The sequence below is a fragment of the Epinephelus lanceolatus genome, chromosome 7 (assembly GCF_041903045.1).
Source record: "Epinephelus lanceolatus isolate andai-2023 chromosome 7, ASM4190304v1, whole genome shotgun sequence".
NCBI classification, from domain to species: domain Eukaryota; kingdom Metazoa; phylum Chordata; class Actinopteri; order Perciformes; family Serranidae; genus Epinephelus; species Epinephelus lanceolatus.
In genome coordinates, this window is record NC_135740.1 from 42302616 (window position 1) to 42323061 (window position 20446).

The window sequence follows — 20446 nt, forward strand, 5'->3', positions numbered from 1 at the left end:
AAGTGGTCACAACATTGACTTTTGGTTTTACGATGGAGTTAGTTTAATGCCCGGTGTGTCCCATAAGATACTAAAGGGGACCTTTGGGGTCTGTATCACACGCCGGGGGCCAGAACAAAGCATCGGCATTTGATGAACTGGGAATGAGAATGTGCCGGCTCAGCCCTGAAACTTAACATTTGATGTCACAGGTTTTCAAATCACTTTCCTCTGCTCGGGGAAAGTTTTACAAAAATAAAACCTGTGTTGATCACAAATTCATAACTGTGATAGTCATACTTGACTTTGTTTGCAGTTCGAGGTGTCCTGTCAGTTTCACAGACGTCTCTTTGCAGTGGTGATCTATGGGGAAAATGCTTTCTGGCCAGCATTGGGTTTTTTCGCCGAAATACTTTGAGTGGCCACTGAGAAAAACTGAAAGCAAGGCTGAGTGGCATTCCTGGGGGCCTGGTCCTCTTTCACAGAGCCTGTCATGTTTCTACAGTAGCCCAGAAAGGACAAACCAAACACTGGCTCTAGAGAGGGCCTCTCGTGATTTTTTCTTGCCTCAAGGTCACTCCAGGTTCTGCAGCACGAGAACGGAGTATTTAATTGGCTGCAATCTGCAACCTCACCACTAGATGGCACTAAATCCCACACACTGCTTCAGGTGATTTAGTTTGTTCTCACATGCTTCGGAGAGTTGACCTTGTGACCTCCCAGCTCTCACAAGGTCAAGTGTTTGTACATATGTTCAGTATCATATGTGAACATGTGAGTGTATGTAACTGCAGTATGGTTTGCAAACCTGCATACACTGTGTTACTGAGGAGCAAAGTGGGGTGAGATCTGGTTCCATTAGTTTATTCCCAGTGTAAACTGGAATTTGAACGTTTACTTAAAAAGCCATGAAGACATTAATCTGCTTTCTCTGTGTTTGTATTGATGACACAAACAGTCACTCCTTTAACAATTTCTGTGCAAAAATGAAACTAGAATTTTACCTCTGGAGCAGCGGCTTCTTCTCACTTTGCTGCTCTGCCTTCTACTGTCATGGTGTGATAATATTCAAATGGTTAATACATCCCTGTTGGCTGTGTCAGAATGTCCTCCACTGGGTCTGGAGTCACTCAGGGTCAAAGACACCCAGCTGAGAGCGTCGTCCTACAAGCGCAGAGGCCTGGGCCCTCACCGCGGCAGACTCAACATCCAGGTAACCACACAGACTGACAGCTAATCAAAGACTTCATCGATCACATGCTACAGAGCAACAGTATGACAGAGTGTTTCCTGTGTGTGTTTCAGTCTGGGATAGAGGACGGTGACATCTACGATGGAGGCTGGTGTGCTCAGTACAGAGACACGAAGCAGTGGCTAGAGGTCGACGCTCTGCGACTGACTCGCTTCACTGGTGTCATCCTGCAGGGTCGCAGCTCCATCTGGAGGTCAGTACTGAGGGTTAAAGTTCATATAGTGTCAAGAGTGAACAAGCTCTTCTTTACAGCGATGTTCATCTCAAAATCTTTTAACACTCGCCAAATTGAAAAGCTTCCAGTTAGGGGAGAACAGGGGTGGTTGTCACGTTCATTAGATTTTGCTCTCTAGAGGGCGCTGTTAAAAAACCTTACCTTCCCGTATAATCAATTTACAGTTTATTTTTTTAGATTATTTATATGATAGTGATTAGTATCTAGTTCCTGACATGTTGAGGCAGAGGGTGCTGTCTGTAGCTCCGGTTGAGGGTGAGAGGTTGTCAGCAGATAAACAGAGATCTGTGTGGATACATGAGACCCTAAAAAAGAGGCTGGATCATGGGGAGCACCACCAGTTGGTCCAGGAGCTTCTTCTCCATGATGGACATGTCCAGGTATATTTTAGGATGACTCAGGGGCAGTTTGACAACCTGCTGTCTATCATTGGGCCGTATAGCTCTGGGTATCCAGCAACTGCTACCACCACATACCACCACTACTGTACTGATTAATCCTTTAAATAGAAATAAAAAATGCATAATCTTTTCTCTGATGGTAGATGGGGGTCTTGTTTTGGACTCTACGTTGAGATTCTTCTGTGTATCACACATGAAATGTAATGTACTACAGAACTCCACGTGTCTTGTCCACACACAGTTGGAACGTGGTCCATACCTACAAGGTGCAGTTCAGTAACGACTCGCTGGTCTGGAAGCCAAGTATGAACGGGACAGAGGAGGCTGTGAGTGAAAACATTTTTCTTTTCCAACCTTCAAACTGAATTTTTATCTCGTGATGCTTCTGTAAATGTTCCCCACATTCACGTTCCAATTATCAAACTGCTGTCGGATATAAACCAGTGATATACTCGTCACACGCTCCCTCACCTGTCTCTCAAGACTTTGTTATAATGGTGGTAACAGCTTGTGGGTGAATTACTTTACTGGATTGAAATGAGTGAATTATTACAATGTTCTGACCAAGGCTTTCTCATTGCGCCTTGTGCATATGTTGCAACATGAAAAAAATCTATCTATCTATCTATCTAGCTATCTATCTATCTAGCTATATATATGTATACATATATATATATAGACCCGTTGTCAGGGGGGTTCAAAGGGAGATGACCCCAGCCCAAGGTCAAGGGGAGTCCATAAAAAGATCTATGATGACCTTTAAATTGGATCACATACAATAATAATATAATATACCACTGGAAATACAATCTGTATTTACATTTATTTGTATTGATATGTATTTACATGATAAATACATGTATTTTTATCATTAAAACACATTTCAACATGCCATCTGATGCTCCCACCCCCCCACAGGTATTGTGAAATGGTGCGGTCCATCTGACAGAGGGGTCAGATCATGATTTGACTTTATGATGTAATACCTTAAAGTCATTTCTTTAGTCAGTGTTTGTTTTTACTTTTTTCTGATCATTCATTGGAGGTCATTTTCCGGCAAAAATAAAATCAAATAAATTAAAAAAAAAAAAAAAATCACGTGGAAATGGGATTCAACTTTTCATTGGTGATATTCTTTTAAAAATGATAATTTTTTTCAATTAAAAAAGTTTTAAAAAATATTTTTATGATAATGTGATGATGCATCCAACAACGTTATGGTTTGGTCATTGAAATAAAATTAAAAGATATAATTGTATTTATGTGTGTTTGGTTTTATGATGACGTCAGGTTTGTTTAAGTTCAGACACAGAAACAATTAGTGTCTTTAAGTTTTTTGATGTTTTTGTATAATGTAATGTACCCTGGCTCCCTTATTTATTTTCTGTTTACATGTGCTTTACGGATTATTATTGATTTATCTCTTATGTCTCTAAAACTTCCTGTAATCTGTATCCTTGTATCTTTGCAATAAAGTTAAAAAAAAATAAATAAAAAAACAAACAAACAAAAGAAACAGTTTGATCATGGTTACTGAACGGTCAGCGTCGCGTTTTAAATTAAAAGAAAACAACTGTGAATATGGTTTGAAACTGCTCATGATCTTCAGTTTGCTCAGGTACAAGTCTTTATTTGGTTAATCTAACGTTAATCGTCCAACACTGAAAGACACAATGGAGAGCAGCGGTGAAAGGACCAGTATGAGCCAGGCCTCCGGTACCGACTCACCGGTGGTGACCCGGCACGATGATCGTGTGGCGGCGTTACGGTTTGTAGCAGAGGAGCGTCTGTTGAACGATAGGACGGAGCGGGACATGCAGGAGTACATGTCCCACAAAATCATGTCCTCCTTCCTCAACAACCTGGATGACCGACAGTTGGAGCCCGCCCGGGACAGGATGAGACACCCTGTAAGTTACCTGATAAACACCTGGTGCCTCTCTGTACTTTTTGTTTTTGGTCTCTGCTGAAATGTTGAGGTTATAGGAAGCATTTCATGCTAGCTCCAAAGTAACGTTAGCTCTAACAGTTAGTTAGGGGACGTTTGCATGGGCGCGTTATGAGACAACGGGCCCCACCACCTCTCCTACAGAGGAGCTAACGTTAGATACACACTTTGTGGTGGTTTAGCCTCTTATTGTTGTTGTTTTCCGTCTCTATGTAGTCATTACGCATATCTATGTGCTTTGTGTAGCTTTGTGGTCTTTTTGTGTCTCTTTGCGGCCATTTTGTGTCTTAGTGGTTGTTTTTCCCCTTTCCCTAGTTATAAGTCGCTTTGTGTCTCTTTGAAGCTTTTTGTAGTCATTTTTATTTCTTTGTGTCTCTTAGAAGCTTTTTGTAGTCATATTTATTTCTTTGTGGGCTTTTTGTAGTTTTTTTGTAGTGATTTTGTGTCTATCTGGACTTTTTGTGTCTCTTTGCGATCATTTTTGGTTCTTTTGTTTGTTTGTTTTTGCCTTTTTGTAGTCATTGTAAGTCTCTGTGTCTCTTTGTAGCTTTTTTTGTAGTATTTATTGTGATTTTGTGTCTCTCTCTGGACTTTATGTGTCTCTTTGTGGCCATTTTGTGTCTCAGCGATCATTTTTGGGTCTTTTTTTTTTTTTTTACCTTTTTGTAGTCATTGTAAGTGTCTGTGTCTCTTTGTAGCTTTTTTGTAGTGATTTTGTGTCTCTCTCTGGACTTTTTGTGTCTATTTGCGGTCATTTTTTGTCTCTTTGTGGTTGTTTTCCCCCTTTTCATAGTTATTAGTCTCTTTGTGTGTCCTTGCAGCTTTATTTGAAGTGTTTTGTAGTCATTTTGTGTCTCTTTCTGGACTTTTTATGTCTCTTTGCGGTCATTTTGTGTCTCGCTGTGGTTGTTTTTCCCCTTTTAAAAGTCGTAAGTCTCTTTGTGTGTCTATGTAGCTTTTTGTAATTTTTTGTCTCTTTGTGGTTGTTTTTCCCTCTTTTATAGTTATTAGTCTCTTTGTGTGTCTTTGTGTCTCTTTGTAGCTTTTTGTAGTAATTTTTTTGTCTGTTTGTGGTTGTTTTTCCCTTATTTATGGTTAATAGTCTTTGTGTCTCTTTGCAGCTTTTTTGTAGTGATTTTGTGTCTCGTTCTGGTCTTTTGTGTGTCTTTGTGGCCATTTTGTGTCTCTTCATGGTTGTATTTCCCCTTTTCATTTCTGTAAGTCTCTTTGTGTCTCTTTCTGGGTTTTGCAGCATTTATTGGTAATTTTTTATCTCCTTGTGGTCTTTTTGTGTCTCTTAGCGGTTTTTTCACCTTTTTGTAGTTGTAAGTCTCTTTGTAGCTTTTTGTTGTCATTTTTTGTCTCTTTGTGTTTGTGTTTCCGCTCTCCATGGTTGTTAGTCATTCTGTGTCTCTTTCTGGTCTTTTTGCATCTCTTCGTGGTTGTTTTTCCCCTTTTCATAGTCCAAGTCTATTTGTAACTCTTTGCAGCTGATGTGCATCTTTTGTAGTCCTTTTGTGTCTTTTCAAGGTTGTCGTTCCCCTTCTCGTAGTCACATTAACTCTCTTTGTGGCTGTTGTGCATCTTCTGTATTCTTTTGTGTCTCTTCGTGGTTGTTTTTCCCCTTTTCATAGTCATTGTAAGTCTCTTTGTGGTCTTCTTGTGTCTGTTTGTGGTTGTTTTTCCCGTTTTAATAGTTGCAAGTCCCTTTGTGTCTCTTTGCTGTCATTACACATCCTTCTGTGGTTTTGTGTCTCTTTGGGGTCTTTTGGTGTCCCTTTGTGGTTGTTATTCCCCTTTTCATAATCATCATAAGTCTCTTTGAAGCTGTTGTGCAGCATTTTTTAGTCATTTTGTGCGTCTCTGCGGCCTTTTGGAGTTTTTTGTAGTTGTTTAAAGTCTCTTCCTGGTCAGCAGGTGTTAATTTCAGTGATATTTTGCTGGTGAAGGCCAGGGGGGATCCTGACACTTTGGGCCCCTGGGCCTGTGTCCAGTAGGCCTGTCCATCAATCCATCCATGTACATCTGGTTATTGTTTAACAGCAGATAATTTAAACCAAAACATTTCAAAGTGTAGCCTGCACATTCTTATTTTCTTTGAATCCATTTAGCAATATGGGTTTGTCATGAAAGGTTTTTAGATTGTAAACATCTAAAAAAAAAGGCTTAACAAACTGCTTGAACCATCCCACACATCCCTTACTGTAATATAAACTCAGTCTCTCTCATTTAAAGGCTTTAATTTGCCTTCATTTGCAATATTAAGGGACTGCTTTCTAAAATAAATTATAACTGTTAAAATGTTTTAGGGTTTGACTTTTTGTTAAGATCTGATTCAGTTGTTCTGACACTTAAATAATTCATCTTAATTTAATATGATATTGTGCTGAACATTTACAGGTTAGACCCACATTTATTTCTATTTTTGTAAAAGTTAAAAGACAGAAGCTGCAGTTAAATGTCTCCAGTGCAGCAGATATTAAACTGTGTGTTTCCCTTCCAGCTGACACAGGCTCACCTGGCCCAGGTGTCTCGGAGTATCGTCATGGTGTTATCTGACATGGTCTTCCAGTCGCTGGTCCCAGCTCTGATGACCAATCTGCAGACTCGAGACTCTCCGCTGGCTTCAGCCAGTAAATCCAGCAAAGAGGAGGAGAATAGTCGGAGCAAAGGCAGCAGGTAGGAAGACCCACCTCTCACTCAGATACACCTCACAGCAGGTCACTGTTAGGGCTCATTTAGGCCCCGTTCAGATGTAGCGTCTAAATGTAGCGACAAAAGAAAAAAAACTTTTTTACACTTAGGGCTGTAAGAGTATGGAATGAGCTTCCAGAGGATGTAGTGCAGGCTCCATCAGCGAATTCTTTTAAAATTAGACTAGATAAATTCTGGTCAAATAAGGATTTTTTTTATAATTATAAAGCAAGGATATGATTTTTGTGGATTTGGATTATTTTTGAGATAATGTGAGATTATCTTGGATATATTGTTATATGTATTTAAGTGATATGTATGTATTATTGAGGTTTTGAACTGTATATTGTGTTTCGTTTTTCTTGTATGGCTGATAGTATTTTGAGTCTGATGTAGAGGATTTATATCCTGTATCAGATGTATTTTCATTAAATTTCATCATTAAATTTTCATTAAATTTCATTAAAAGCACGTGGAAAACGCCAGCTGTGCCGTTTCCATCCTTTTATCCAAGGCGCTTCGGAGGTTGCGCTACTGTCGCGCCTGCTGTTACTAAGCAACCAAAACCGCCTGTCACTCACAGGGGGAGTAAAAAGTGACACAGAAATAGCGTATCATCGTGCTCACCAGTTATCCCAAGCTCCGAGCTGATAATTCTCCAGGCATTGTTCCTTCTGTTGGAGTCAAAGTAGTACGATGAAGACAGGTCATATAACTCTGGGTATCCCTGGACAAGAATGATCAGTCGCTCCTCCATTGCTTGCTGCCTTTCACACCACCGGATGTTGTGAAGTCCGGTGGACGGAAAGGAAGAAGCTTATCACATGACAAGCAGTGCGCTTGCTGCATTTGAAAAAGTTGAGATTTTTCCATCCCTGTGTGCGCGGACGCGCACGAAAAAACAGGCACATTGCACCGAATGCGCGCCGCTACGGCGTCGCTTTGGATTGTGAGCGCGCTTGACGCGCGTCTACATTGAAACTAATGGCTTTGTGCGTGCAAAAGACTCTACATCTGAACGGCCCCTTATACTCCCTTTAAACCCAGTTCAGACCAAAGATTCACAATGGGACGAGTTGAAACAGATAACTTCTTGCGATGTGCTGTTCTGCAATGTTCACACCAGTGGGAACACGCCGTCTGCGGTCATTTTGACTTGACTAGCGGATTTCACTACACTTGACCAGCTGAGTCACAGGTGACACCATCAACCAACGGTTTCGTCTCATTGTGAATCTTTAGTCTGAACTGAGCTTCACATACGAGAACAGATGCACCCCTTTCAAATGTCACTGTCCTCACACTTCTGTGTGTCCTTTCTGATGATATAAATACAGCCACTAGATGGCACTAGAGGTCACAGTCAAAAGTTGCACACGACAACAAACGAGACAACAGCGGAGGAGGTTGTAATATTATACCTTTCATTGGAGGCAACGTTGTAAATGGCAGCGACCTGTGAGACCATAAAACACATCACAACATGTGGACTGGGAACTCTTTTCACTACATTACCGATTCATTCTGTACCGCCATTTTTCAAATGTCTTCATCGTCACCTACGGTCATATCTCGTTGAACTATACTACACTGCCTCTGCGACCTCTGTTGGTACCGCTCCATTTCCTCTGTATCCATAAGCTTTAAGAAAACATGCACAAATACGGACAGAAGGCTGCATCTGTGTGCGTATCGCATACGTATCAAACGTTGAGCACAAATAAGCCATGTGGGTGCATTTGCTCTTTGCTTCTACAGGCCCTCACCACATGTTTGTTGAAGCCTCAGAAAGGACACCAAATAGGATAAATCAAAATGATCTTTATATGTGTGGAGCCAGGAAATAGTCCAAAAAAGACCCCTAATCCTAAATCATCCTACAGTGTGTCTATTAATATCTTATCTTATCCAACTTACTAAGGCTTAATTTAATAACTTATGGCAAGAAAATAAAATGCATTAGATTTGAAAATTAGATATTTTATTGTTTATTTGTATCATAATTCAATAACACACACCACAGCTTTTATAGCCTCAGCTGATCTGCAATGCTCGTCCCTAGATGGCCCTTTAAAATACATAAAACATTTGTATTGGAAACTGTACCTTTAAGATCAAACCAATCAATAACTGTTTGTTTGTTTGCAGATCCTCCCGTGTGATGCAGGTGGAGGAACCAATGACCGAGGACAGCTCTGCTTCCATGAATTCCTCGGGCGCTGACGTGGCATCGTGGCACAATTTGGATGAGTATTTGGAGCCAGCGACAGAGGAGGTGATGTCAGTGATAATAAAAAGCTTGGACAGCTGTCAGGAGATGACAGAAGCAGGCGTGAAGACACCAAGCCCTGCCAGCAAAGTCCTGAAATATATCTTGACTAAAATGAGCTTCTCAAGGAAAAAGACTAAAGACAAGTTGGACAGTGTGGACGTTGTGGATGGCTCCTCCTGCTGCCCCTGGAAGACACCTCTGTGCTTCACCAGCAAAGCAAGAGAAGCCTTTAAAAAGAGCCAGAAGGTGTCCGCCGAAGTGGTGGATGGATCACCTCTACAGGACTCGGAGATAAGTTATCTGGTGGCCGTGTCCCCTGAGGAGGTCGTCAAAGACCTTTCACGCAGCAGGTTTGTCGACACCAGCCTGGATTTACTGAAGGACTTCCTCAAGAGGTCACTGTTCGTATTCTTCTTGTATTGCGTCAAGGCAGATGTCACCTCACCCGAACCCTACAAGGACTCTGTGAACTCTGTGGCCTCAGAGATGCTGGACATTGTAGTACAGAGTGTAAACCAAGTGTGCCAGCCGCAGCCGAGGAAATTCACCTTACCATGGCAACGGTCTGAAAGCACCACAGTGTCTGAGGAACAAGTTGCCGCTGTAGCATCGCAGCTTGAAGACAACTTGCAGAAGACGCCGAGGAAATTTTTGAACTTCCACAAAGAGGCTTCGGACAAACTGAAGGGGGACGAAGACGTTCAGTCTGATGGAACTCACAAGACAGGTGCGGACGCCCAGGAGGGCGGTGTTCTGCATGGCGGGGCGGCTGGTTCATGGAGGTCCAGTGTTGAATGCTTGGCAGGTTCCCTTGATGACACAGAGAAAGAAAGCGGAGTGCTGACGAGGTTGACGAGACTGGAAGAGCTGATCGGCCAGGACAAGCTGCTCAGCTCCTCTAAGACGCAGGCTTCCACACAGGATCAGGAGGATCTGGAGGACGCTGACCAACAAGTCCAGCCGCTAACAGAGGAGAACCCTCCTACCGACTAACTTCACCGTTCCTCATCCCACCATCCTCTCCTAGGAGGAAATATGAGAATAAATGATTTCATGTTCATCAGCATTTGAAAAAATGACTAAACAATTCATCATTTCAGGGGAGACACCCCGATTTTTTCATGCTCTGGTCAGTTTGGATATTTTGGACTATTTTGCTTCCATAACTTGGCTTCTCTCAGACTTGTGAAAAAAACATCCAAAATATACATTTAGGTGTTTTGTTTTTTTGTTCTGGAAATGTATTCAAAAAGCACATATTTAATGAAATAATGCCTTGTTAATATTCTTTAATATAAAATACATATTTTGTTATCAAATGTATATTTAATGTAATGTAAATTTAATATAACATTATAAGATTTTATATTTAAAATATGTAAGTTATTGTAATATAAAAAATATAAAATCGTTTACATATTTTAATATTAAATTTTGATATAATATTTGATAATATATATTTTGTTATAAAATGTATATTTGATATAGTATCGATTTAATATAACATTATATTAAAATATTTTATGGTTTAAAATATAAAATATTTTAATATAAAAAACATAAAATTATATTTTAATGTAACATTTTAGAGAACTTGTAATACAAAAAAAATTAATCAACTAGTTTATGAAAGTTTCAAGTGATATCTACTAATTAAAAGTTTTACCCTCTACCTGTAATGAAAACATATAAATATAAATTTTCATTTCACTTTTATTTATTCAGGGAAGGAATTGACTCTTCACTAGGTCCCGCCCCCTGACGCAGGCTAACCAATCATAACATAGCATCGGGCCGGCTCAGACCAGGGTCCGACAACAACACAGCTGTGCTCCATTGACTCTAATGCAGTCGTTTCAGATCTCCTTCATTTTCAGGCTGGTTTTGTGGATTTGGAGCTAAATGTTGTGCCTGGGGCACGTCGTGTATTAATGATACTCGTTACCTGGAGAGGTTGGAAAATGATATATACGTTTCTTCCGACCCTGCTGTACAGGAACCAGTGAAGGGAAGCAGGGTAACTTTGCTCATATTCAACCAGCTGTGTGTCACTTCCCCCAGAGATCCCTGTTCATCTGCACACACTGTGATGCCACACAGCTGGTTCAATATCAGCAAAGTTTCCCTTTACATTCATTGTCTTGTGTGGCGATCAGCAGTGGTGTGGTGGTTCACTTTCACACTGTGATCTGTAGCCTATAGTTCGGCTTTAGCTTCTAACTATCTTTGTCTTTTTAACCTGTTGTTGCTGCTGAGTCAGTTTGACATCCTGGATATATCCTTCAAACACAGACTGTAGACCCCTCTGTCTGCTTCTCTCTGGAATCACTCTTTCATTTTTCCAAAAATATGATAATATTTCTTCAGGGAGTGCAGTTAGTTCCAGTGTGGGCTCCATGCTTACTCTGACAGCTTGTCAGACCATCACAAAGAGGCGGAGCTTAGCAAAAGGTCCATTTTTGGTAGTTTAAAAGGGTTATATTTGAACACGTCCTGTTATGTATTTCTAAGTAAATGCTTCATGTTGAAACTCTTGCAGCAGATGTTTAATGTCACTTTATGGAAGAAAATGAGAAAAGTAGTCATTACAGTGTAATTTACCCACAAACCATTGCTACCATTCCAACAGAGGCCTGTAAAGGAAAGTTTGATCACCAGTGTTAAAGTATTCGACAGAATGTCAACGATCTAACAGCGAACAAACACTGTGGAGTTTCTCCTTTTTGTTACGAGGGAATAATAGTAATGATGGTTACATTCATGAATCTCCTCTGCCCTTTGGTTACTCAGGATGCCAGAACAGGTTTGGAAACTCTACAGCCTTGGTTTGGTTTGTTTATTCCAGTGGTGTTTCAGGCATGTGTGCCGCAGCCACAGCTCACCATGAAGTGTCAGTCAGGCAGGGATTATTTCCATGAGGCATCAAACTGGTTCAAAGGTTCTCTAGAGACAAATTAGTTTAAAAGAAATACATCTTTTCGTAAGTCAGCTTATAGGTCTGATCGTATTTTGTAGAGCAGAATACAAGTGTTGCAAAGAGAGGAGAAAAGAAACAGCACATTTCAGGGAGTAGAAGGTGACGAGCGTGCTCAAATCGAAATTAAAATCATGATTTGAGTATTGTTCTCAGGGTTTTCTGAAGATCACATAGTTCACAGTAGGAGGTAGAAGGCCTCGGGGCAGACCCAGAACACGCTGGAGGGATTACATATCTCATCTGGCCTGGGAACACCTCGGGGCCCCTCAGCAGGAGCTGGGGAGAGGGACGTCTGGGGTGCTTTGCTTAGCCTGCTGCCCCCACGATCTGGCTTTGGATAAGCGGTGGAAAATGGATGAATGTATAGTTCACAGTGGAGATGTGCAGGAAATATTAGGCAGGCAGAAAGACGGGTGACTTCATGACAAAGCTCCCTGCTACATTTAAACGTAGCAGGAACCAGTTTTTTTCTGGCCTCAGATGAGAAACAGGACTTGTTTCTAAGATAAAACCCAAACTTCAGCCTCAGCTCTTAAGATTATCAGCCTGAGGTAAAGGTCTCTGTATTTCACCACGTGTTTCCCACTGTGCTGCAGGTATTCGAAGGAAACCAGGACACGGAAACACCCGTCCTCGCCCTTTTCAACACATCCACGGTGGCCCGTTACATCCGGATCAACCCACAGAGCTGGTACGAGAACGGGACGCAGGGTGACATCTGCCTGAGAGCCGAGGTGTTGGGCTGTGCACTCCCAGGTACGGGACGCCTACAGTGGAAACAGTGTCTTTAGTTATCTTACTTTTGCACTGTTTGGTCACTAACATTTCCCACTATCACAGATCCAAATAATATCTACCCATGGCAGACAGAACCAACAGGGTCCAGAGACAAACTGGACTTCAGACACCACAACTACAAGGAGATGAGAAAGGTACGACACAGTTTGATGGCGCACAGCTCAGCCAGTAGGATATTTTTGGCTTGCACAGCTTTGCCATCAACAAATATATTTTTTTTTTAAATCAATCTGCATCTAGTGTTGACAAACAGACCAGTTCTTGGTTTTTGCAGCGACTCTAGGAAGCTCCGTCAGCGTGTGTGTGGTCTGGTCTCAGTGTGACCAAAAAACAAATATTATGGGGTGGTTTCACTCCTTCATGGCAGCGTCCTCACTGTGCTGCCACTACCTGCGGTCTGTTTGGAGACACCGTCTGGAATCTGATGGTCAGAAAACAGCCCACAGAAACAAACACGGCTCCACATTCAATGTGTGTGAATACATTTGGTGTTTGAACACAAGGTCAGACATGAGTGCATGTTTATGGGGAGACTGGGAGACATGTCAGCCCCAAGAATTTAATAGAAATCATTTGTCTATTTATCAGTCTAGATCATTTTGGTGTGAGTGTCAGGGTGTGGGAGACATCTGCCTTCTCTCCAGTATAATAGAACTGCGATGGGAGAAACTGTGACCCATGCTTATGAAATTTTGGAGACGGGAAATTAGCAACGCAGATGGTGAGGTGGACGCTTGATTGGAGAAACTGTCAAATATTTTTGGCGCACACCATCTCTGGCTTATCTTCGTACGTACATTTTTTAGTGTGGAGTTGACCCCAATTTACTCGAGATAATCCACAGGCCTTGTTGTGAGCAGTTTCCCTGCTGGCATTTGATCTCTCAGCTTCATGTTCTTCTGCAGTGCACTGTCCCATAAACAGTACCCTCAACACTAATGACCACAATAGCAAATTAGAGGAGGCATTTCAAAACTAATGAGCATCCTCTGTTCTAAATTCACAGAGTAGAAACTGTTCAATAGGTCATCGAGTGCCGGCATGCAGAAATTCAAACTATGTTTTCAGTCTGAAACGTATTCACATTCATACAGACAAAATGTGGAACTTTTTTTTTTGTTGTTTCCCAGTTGATGAAGTCGGTGACAGAGGCGTGTCCTGACATCACCCGCATGTACAGCATCGGGAAGAGTTACACAGGTCTGAAGCTCTACGTCATGGAGATCTCTGACAACCCTGGAAAACACGAGCTGGGTGAGACACACTGGAGACAGATGTGATGATGTGAAACTCTCAAAATGTACCACACCTGTTTAAAAAGGAAAAATCTCATTCCAAGGATCATGGTTTGTATCTAAAATGAAGAAGATGTAGTTTACAAGTTTCATGATTTTCAGCGACCAAAAGCTAAAAAGTGTCATCCTCTTTTAAATGAATACATGTTCTTTGATAAGTCCAGAGTCAAAGGTTTTGAGGTAGATAAGCTCAGTGAAATTATTTCTGGTTCAAGAGCAGTTCAGCCTAAAAGAAACACAGCAGATGTTTTTTTAGCAAGACATTTGCAGCATTTCCTTCGGTTATTACACCCCCAAAAATTGGGTCTCTTTTAGAGGGACAGCTGTGGCATTTCAAGCAGCACTTGCGCCCTCAAAACTGGGTGTTTTTGGTGAGACGCTGACAGTATGGCTGGTGCTGATTGTGCCCGCAAACAAGGTGTTTTTAGCGAGGCATCCACACCATTTTAAGCAGTGCTTGTGCCGTCAAAACTGACGGCATTTCAATCGGTAATAGTGCCATCAAAATCGCTTGTTTTTTAGCATGACATTGGCAGTAATTCAAGTGGCGACTTTGCCACCAAAACTTTTCTTTTTTTCAGCAAGACATCGATGGCATTTCCAGCCATGATTATGCTCCCAAAATCGGGTATTTAATGGTAAAACAGGACCTTGTTTTTGTGGTAACCACTGTGTTGTTGAGAAGTAAAGAAACAAAAAGTTTCAACATGTCCTCCCATAATGTACAATTATTACATATCGCACAATGCTATACCCCTTATACTGGTGACTGCTTTTTAAAACTGCAGTCTTTCACATGCTGCACTGCTGCATTTATTCTGATAAGATAGATGCCTTTTTATCACCTGGTAATCTAAGAGGTCAGAGGGGACTTCTGCAACGGCTGCCACTGAATCGAAACCCTGCAAAGCTACACAGTCTGGCGCTGTGTGAAACAAACCTACACAGACCAGAGTTCACCTTTGTTTGCTCTGAGGTGTACAAATGTTTTCTTTGGCCTTGTCAGCGCTGCCCACATGGCAGCAGAGTGCAGAAGTTTTCCCGCCAAAACATACAGCAGTGAAGGCAGCACGAAGGAGCAGAAGGAGAGTGGAAGATCATGCCCGTCCATTCAAATTCAGTATTGAGTTATCAAATATGACCCACTCACAGGTTACATGTTTGAAACGCAACCCTTAGAAGTCATCAAAATTGTCTTTGTCAAAACTTGCTGTCTCATATATTTTTAAATGTGCGGCCTGCAGATAATTGGTAGCCTTTACAAAGGAGAATATCAGTTTTTCCCTCCACTCTGCTCTGTCTGTGGCCTCATTTTGTTGACCTTAAAGTCTTTTTTTCCAGTGACTGGTGTTGGTTGGGTGCAGTCTTATGTTCCATGTGTTGGAACGATCTTATGTGACTGAGTTTTCAGTATTTTCTGTCATCTGCTCCTGTGGTCACAGCTGGAGCACGCCAACTGGGTTCAAAGTGGTCAAATATCCTCCTCTGCCCCTGCCCTCTTTCACAGTTATGTAACTTTCATGAACGTTTTTCTCTTTGTGTTTTGTTCAACTAAAACTTTTATGTTTCTATTAGTGCTACTGTCTTGGCTGGGACATTAATACTTGTTTTGTGTCTTAATATGTGCAATTGGAGATTAGGCAAAGTGAAAACAGATCTGTGCCACATACGGAGCAAAACTAAAAAACTTTTAACTTACAAGAGGCTTTTATTTTGTTAACTTTTGCTGCAAAGGTTACTCCATATTAACTGTCTCAACCAAATCACTGATTCAGTATCCTCAGTAGAGTTTCCAGCTCCAGTTATTGAAGTATCTCAAGAAAAAAGTATGTGAGCTGAGACGCCTCCTCGTAAACAGTGTGAGGAGGATGTGTGAGATTTCAGAGCTGCCTGTCAGTGCATACAGACCACGCATGAAACAGATCCAGGTCCTTCACTGGGGTCTGTGAAAGAGGATGATCTGAGGTATTTCAAGAGCACATCATGTAGAAGTATTTAAATTTTTGGGAATGATGTCACACACTGTTTCCTCAGAAGAGGTTTAATTTGCCAGATGACCTTGTGCTCTGTCATGATTTTGTTTGTAGACTTTTTCTAATATTGACCAGTCCTTAACTACATTCCCGTGTCTGTTGTTTGGCACCCCCTGCAGGAGAACCTGAGTTCCGATACGTTGCAGGGATGCATGGGAACGAGGTGCTGGGCCGAGAGCTTCTGCTCAATCTCATGCAGTACATGTGCCAGGAGTACAAGCGGGGCGACCAGCGTGTCGTCCGCCTGGTCAAAGACACTCGCATCCACCTCCTGCCCTCCATGAACCCTGATGGATATGAGATGGCGTATAAAAAGGTGCCTTTAAAATGCACGTAGTCTCAAAACTGTGTTGTGTTGTCTCTGTGACGACTCCACACTGTTGTGCTTTGTGACTGTAACTCAACAGCAAAGGCTTTGTCCCACTGTGTGTGATCCGCAGGGCTCTGAGTTGGCAGGTTGGGCTTGGGGTCGTTACAGCTATGAAGGTATCGACATGAACCACAATTTTGCCGACCTCAACTCAGGGATGTGGACCGCCATCGAGCTGGAGACGGACCGCTCCAAACTCATCAACCACTACTTCCCCATCCCTGAGCAATACACGTCTGAGGAGGCCTTTGTAAGTGTGTCATTTGTTCTACATCAGCACCATAGCCTGTATGACATCTCTAATTCTTAAACTAAGAACTCTCCTCTTTTCCTGCCTCTTTATCTCCTGACTCTATTTCTGTTCTTAGCAGTGCTTTCATATTCAATATTTAGGGTGATGAACATTTTGAGGGCAGTGTCGCTGTGGCCCTTCAACTTGTCACTTTTCTCATTAGTGATTCCAACTTTTGGCAAAAGAATTTGTGAGAAAATCCATCTTGAATTTTAGAAACATCAGTGCTTTTAATGCTGCTGCTGAGAAATGAGGACACTAAGGGTGTTTATATTTAGTCCTTTTTAAACAAAATGAATTCAGTCCTCTTTAAAGTGCACCAAAAAGTGGACCAACAAAAAAAAGGTCTCAGTCCTCTCTGTTCACACTATATATAATATATATTGACATACTTTTATTATTACCATGTCGTGGCACTGTAGTGTGGTTAAAACATTAGTGTTTCTGCGTGCTGTCGACTGTTGCCGTTTGATTTCATCTTGTTTCATTTATTTAGACAGAGAAGGAATTAAAAGCAACATTGTGTGTAATGATAAAATACATGATGCAATGGTAAAAATATTATGTCCAAAAAATATTCAATATTGTTAATAGTTAGGGAATTAATTTCTTTAAAGGTCCTCGCAGGTGTTTTCACTTTTCCTGGCTGATTAGTAATAATAACAACGTCCCACCTTAACATGTGTGAGAGCAGAGTGAGGGAGCTGTTAAATCAGTCACACCTGAGCAGAGCTCTCATCAGGCAGGAAGTGGAGTCACCTGTGTGGGTGGATCACAGGTGTGTCAGAAGGTATTTAGAGGCCGTTTACACGTTGCCGGCTATTTTCATAAACGGACATTTCACCGTCTCCGTTTTCAAAAAGATCTTCGTTTACACTTACCCGTGTATATATACACAAGAGCATGCCAAACCTGTAGGTGGCAGTGTAACGAGAAGCTCAAGCCTTCCATGTATCCATTGTCACCATAGCAACATAGGTCGCACTTTTGACACAGGCGCAAGTTCCGGTGCATACTGTGACGTCGGCTGCCTATAACTCCGTTTATCTCCGTTTATCTCAGTTTACATGCAAACGTGCAACCGGAGTTTTCCAAAATCTCCACTCTGGCCGGAGTTTTTAGAAAGACTCGTTTTCAGAGGAGAAATCTCCGTTTGCGTGTAAACGAAGGGCACAAACGAAGGAAGATGTCTCCGTTTATCAAAATCACTGTGTATGTGTAAACGGCCTCTCAAACACTGCACATTGAGCTGGTCAGTAATTTCACTACACTTCTACAAAGCTGTGAAAGCATGTCTGTGGCTGACCTGTGAGGCATTTTGATTTGATCTGAGTTAACTTTATTATCAGTGTTTTCCAGAATGCATCCTAGATGAACACTGTTTCACCTAAATACAAAATTATAAACCACAAAACAAACATATGTCCAATCAGACATTACAAAAAGTGGATGCAGTGCAAACAATCTAATGTCTCACTCTGACTGTCAGTGTTCGACCCTAGGTACACTGAGGCGAACTTGGAACCCAAACTTTGATTAGGTAGTTTTACAAACTGAGGAACAAAGTCGAGAAGAAGAAGTCATAGTAGCGTGTATGAAATTGTCTTGGCTACAATGCTGTAGCCGCAGCAGATACCGACACCTCAGTGCGCTGACGAAGATGATGTATTGAATAAAATCATGTGCCTAATAAACTGATTTTGTAGTTGAAAGAAGTCCTGTCAAGACAAAGTTATATGTGGCAGCACTCCCAAACAGGTGTAGAGGCCTTTTTCTGTTTCACTAGTCCTGTAACATTATCCCCCCTGCTAGTAGTCACCATCTTTCTCTGCTCAGCTGCCTGTTCCGCAAGTAAAGACTGACCTCTGGTGGCGAGTGCTGTGCACTACAACACAGCATCTCCATCTCTAATAGAAAGTTGAGCATCTGAATATTTGAGGATATTGAAAATATACCTTTGGGATTTCTAAACACCCTGGTTTACCCTTATACCCTGATGCTGCCCAGGCTGAATTAAAACAGTCAGTTGGATAAATGTCTAAAACTTAAATGTGTATAAACTGAGTGGAGCTCGTCCTCTGACTGACTCTCCACCAGGTGGCATCAGAGACTCGGGCGGTCATCAACTGGATGCAGAACATCCCATTTGTTCTTGGTGCTAACCTCCACGGTGGAGAGCTGGTGGTCACCTACCCGTATGACATGACCCGGGACTGGGCACCTCGCGAGCACACGCCCACTGCTGATGAGAGCTTCTTCCGCTGGTTGGCTACAGTGTACGCCAGCACCAATCAGGTTAATCCTCCTCCTGTCACTTCCTGTTCTCATTTTTAAATCATCTGCAGGAAACATTACAATGTACTTAATGTGTCTGTGTCTTATAACCAGGTGATGTCCAACCCAGACCGGCGGCCCTGCCACAACAAGGACTTCCGTAGATTCAACAACATCATCAATGGAGCCGACTGGCACAATGTACCAGGAAGTAAGAATGTGTGTTTTTCTCATGGATGTATTATCAGATCTGAATACTGGACCCCAAGATTGAACCTGTTCAGTTCAGTGAGAACTGCTCGCCTGGCTCATATACAAAAATAGTTTCCAGCTTCCAGATTTATCTCCACAGTGAAAATAAACTTAGCTCATAGACTTTACATTATGACGCCACAGATTTTTAAATCACTTTTCTCGGGCCTGAAGCCGAAAGTCCGTTCCACTTAACTTTGAAGTCGGGGGTTGGAGCTGGGAATGAAGTTACACTGGAGCTGACAGTGTTCCAATACAAGTCAGAAAGACAAGATGTTATTGGCATGCTCTAGCTAGGTTAGCCATTGTTAGCAATACCAGTATATAACAATGTATTATACAGTATTTTGCATGATTCAGAGCGTAAGCCAGGATTGACTGCACACGGCTCTCAACATGGAGGTTGCTGAGCTGAAGGCTAGCAGCTAACAGTGCTAATCTTGGCAACAGTGCAGACAGAGCTAATGGTGTTAACAGAGGGGGAACTAGTGAGTGGGTGTTAGGCTTTGTGACAGTGTTGGTCGGGATGGTGTCATCAGTGGTAACACAATATGAGTGCAGTGCATTGTGATGGCAGCCATTGGGATACACACAGGGACTCACGTGCACATGTGGCCACACTGTCTGTCACAACAAAGACCAGAGAAGCTCAGAGTAAAACACACAGAGGTAGTGTGACTTCATTCTCGGCTCAGGACGCCATTACTCCAAACACTGGTTTTCTCCTTTGTTAATTCTCTGAATGTCGTACACAGAACCTTTACGTCTAAAATGAAAAACAGACCTTGTTAGAGTCCTAAACCCAACCCCAGCAGACTCCATCAGAGAATAAAATGAAACTGAAAATATCAATTTCCATGTTTTTTCTGTTTTTGCAGGTATGAATGATTTCAGCTACCTGCACACCAACTGCTTCGAGGTGACAGTGGAGTTGTCCTGTGATAAGTTTCCTCACGCCAGTGAACTTCCCATCGAGTGGGAGAACAACAGAGAGTCTCTGCTGGTTTACATGGAGCAGGTCTGTCTGCTTTCATTTATTTTCATCTTCAGTTCCTCTTCCTCAGTCCTTGTTTTTCCTTTTGTTGCTGTTTTCATAAACATAAGTGTTCCCCTTTTTATTTTCATAGGTCCACCGTGGGATTAAGGGTGTGGTTCGAGACAAAGACACAGAGGCTGGTATCCCAGATGCCATCATTAAAGTGGACGACATTGATCATCACATTAGATCAGGTACAGTCTGACATCATCTCACATCACATATTAATCAAATCGAGGTCTGTGGTTGGAAAATATGAAGAAAACTTTCTGTATGTACGGAACTAATAAGGAAAGCTGTTGTTTATTTTACTATTTCTAAGTTGTCATCCAAAATAA

At 41.8% G+C, this 20446-nt stretch overlaps 1 protein-coding gene across 1 annotated transcript in view; it reads left to right on the top strand.

Moving 5' to 3' along the window:
• cpxm1b (carboxypeptidase X (M14 family), member 1b) overlaps positions 1-20446 on the top strand; it is a 29175-nt gene that overhangs the window by 6770 nt on the left and 1959 nt on the right. Inside the window, exons 2-13 of the mRNA XM_033633245.2 lie at positions 1083-1192; positions 1285-1424; positions 2109-2193; positions 12355-12514; positions 12599-12690; positions 13687-13810; positions 16004-16200; positions 16325-16504; positions 18644-18841; positions 18935-19031; positions 19951-20090; positions 20200-20302. Coding sequence (XP_033489136.2) covers positions 1083-1192; positions 1285-1424; positions 2109-2193; positions 12355-12514; positions 12599-12690; positions 13687-13810; positions 16004-16200; positions 16325-16504; positions 18644-18841; positions 18935-19031; positions 19951-20090; positions 20200-20302 — 1626 coding nt within the window. The remainder of the gene's footprint in view (positions 1-1082; positions 1193-1284; positions 1425-2108; positions 2194-12354; positions 12515-12598; positions 12691-13686; positions 13811-16003; positions 16201-16324; positions 16505-18643; positions 18842-18934; positions 19032-19950; positions 20091-20199; positions 20303-20446) is intronic.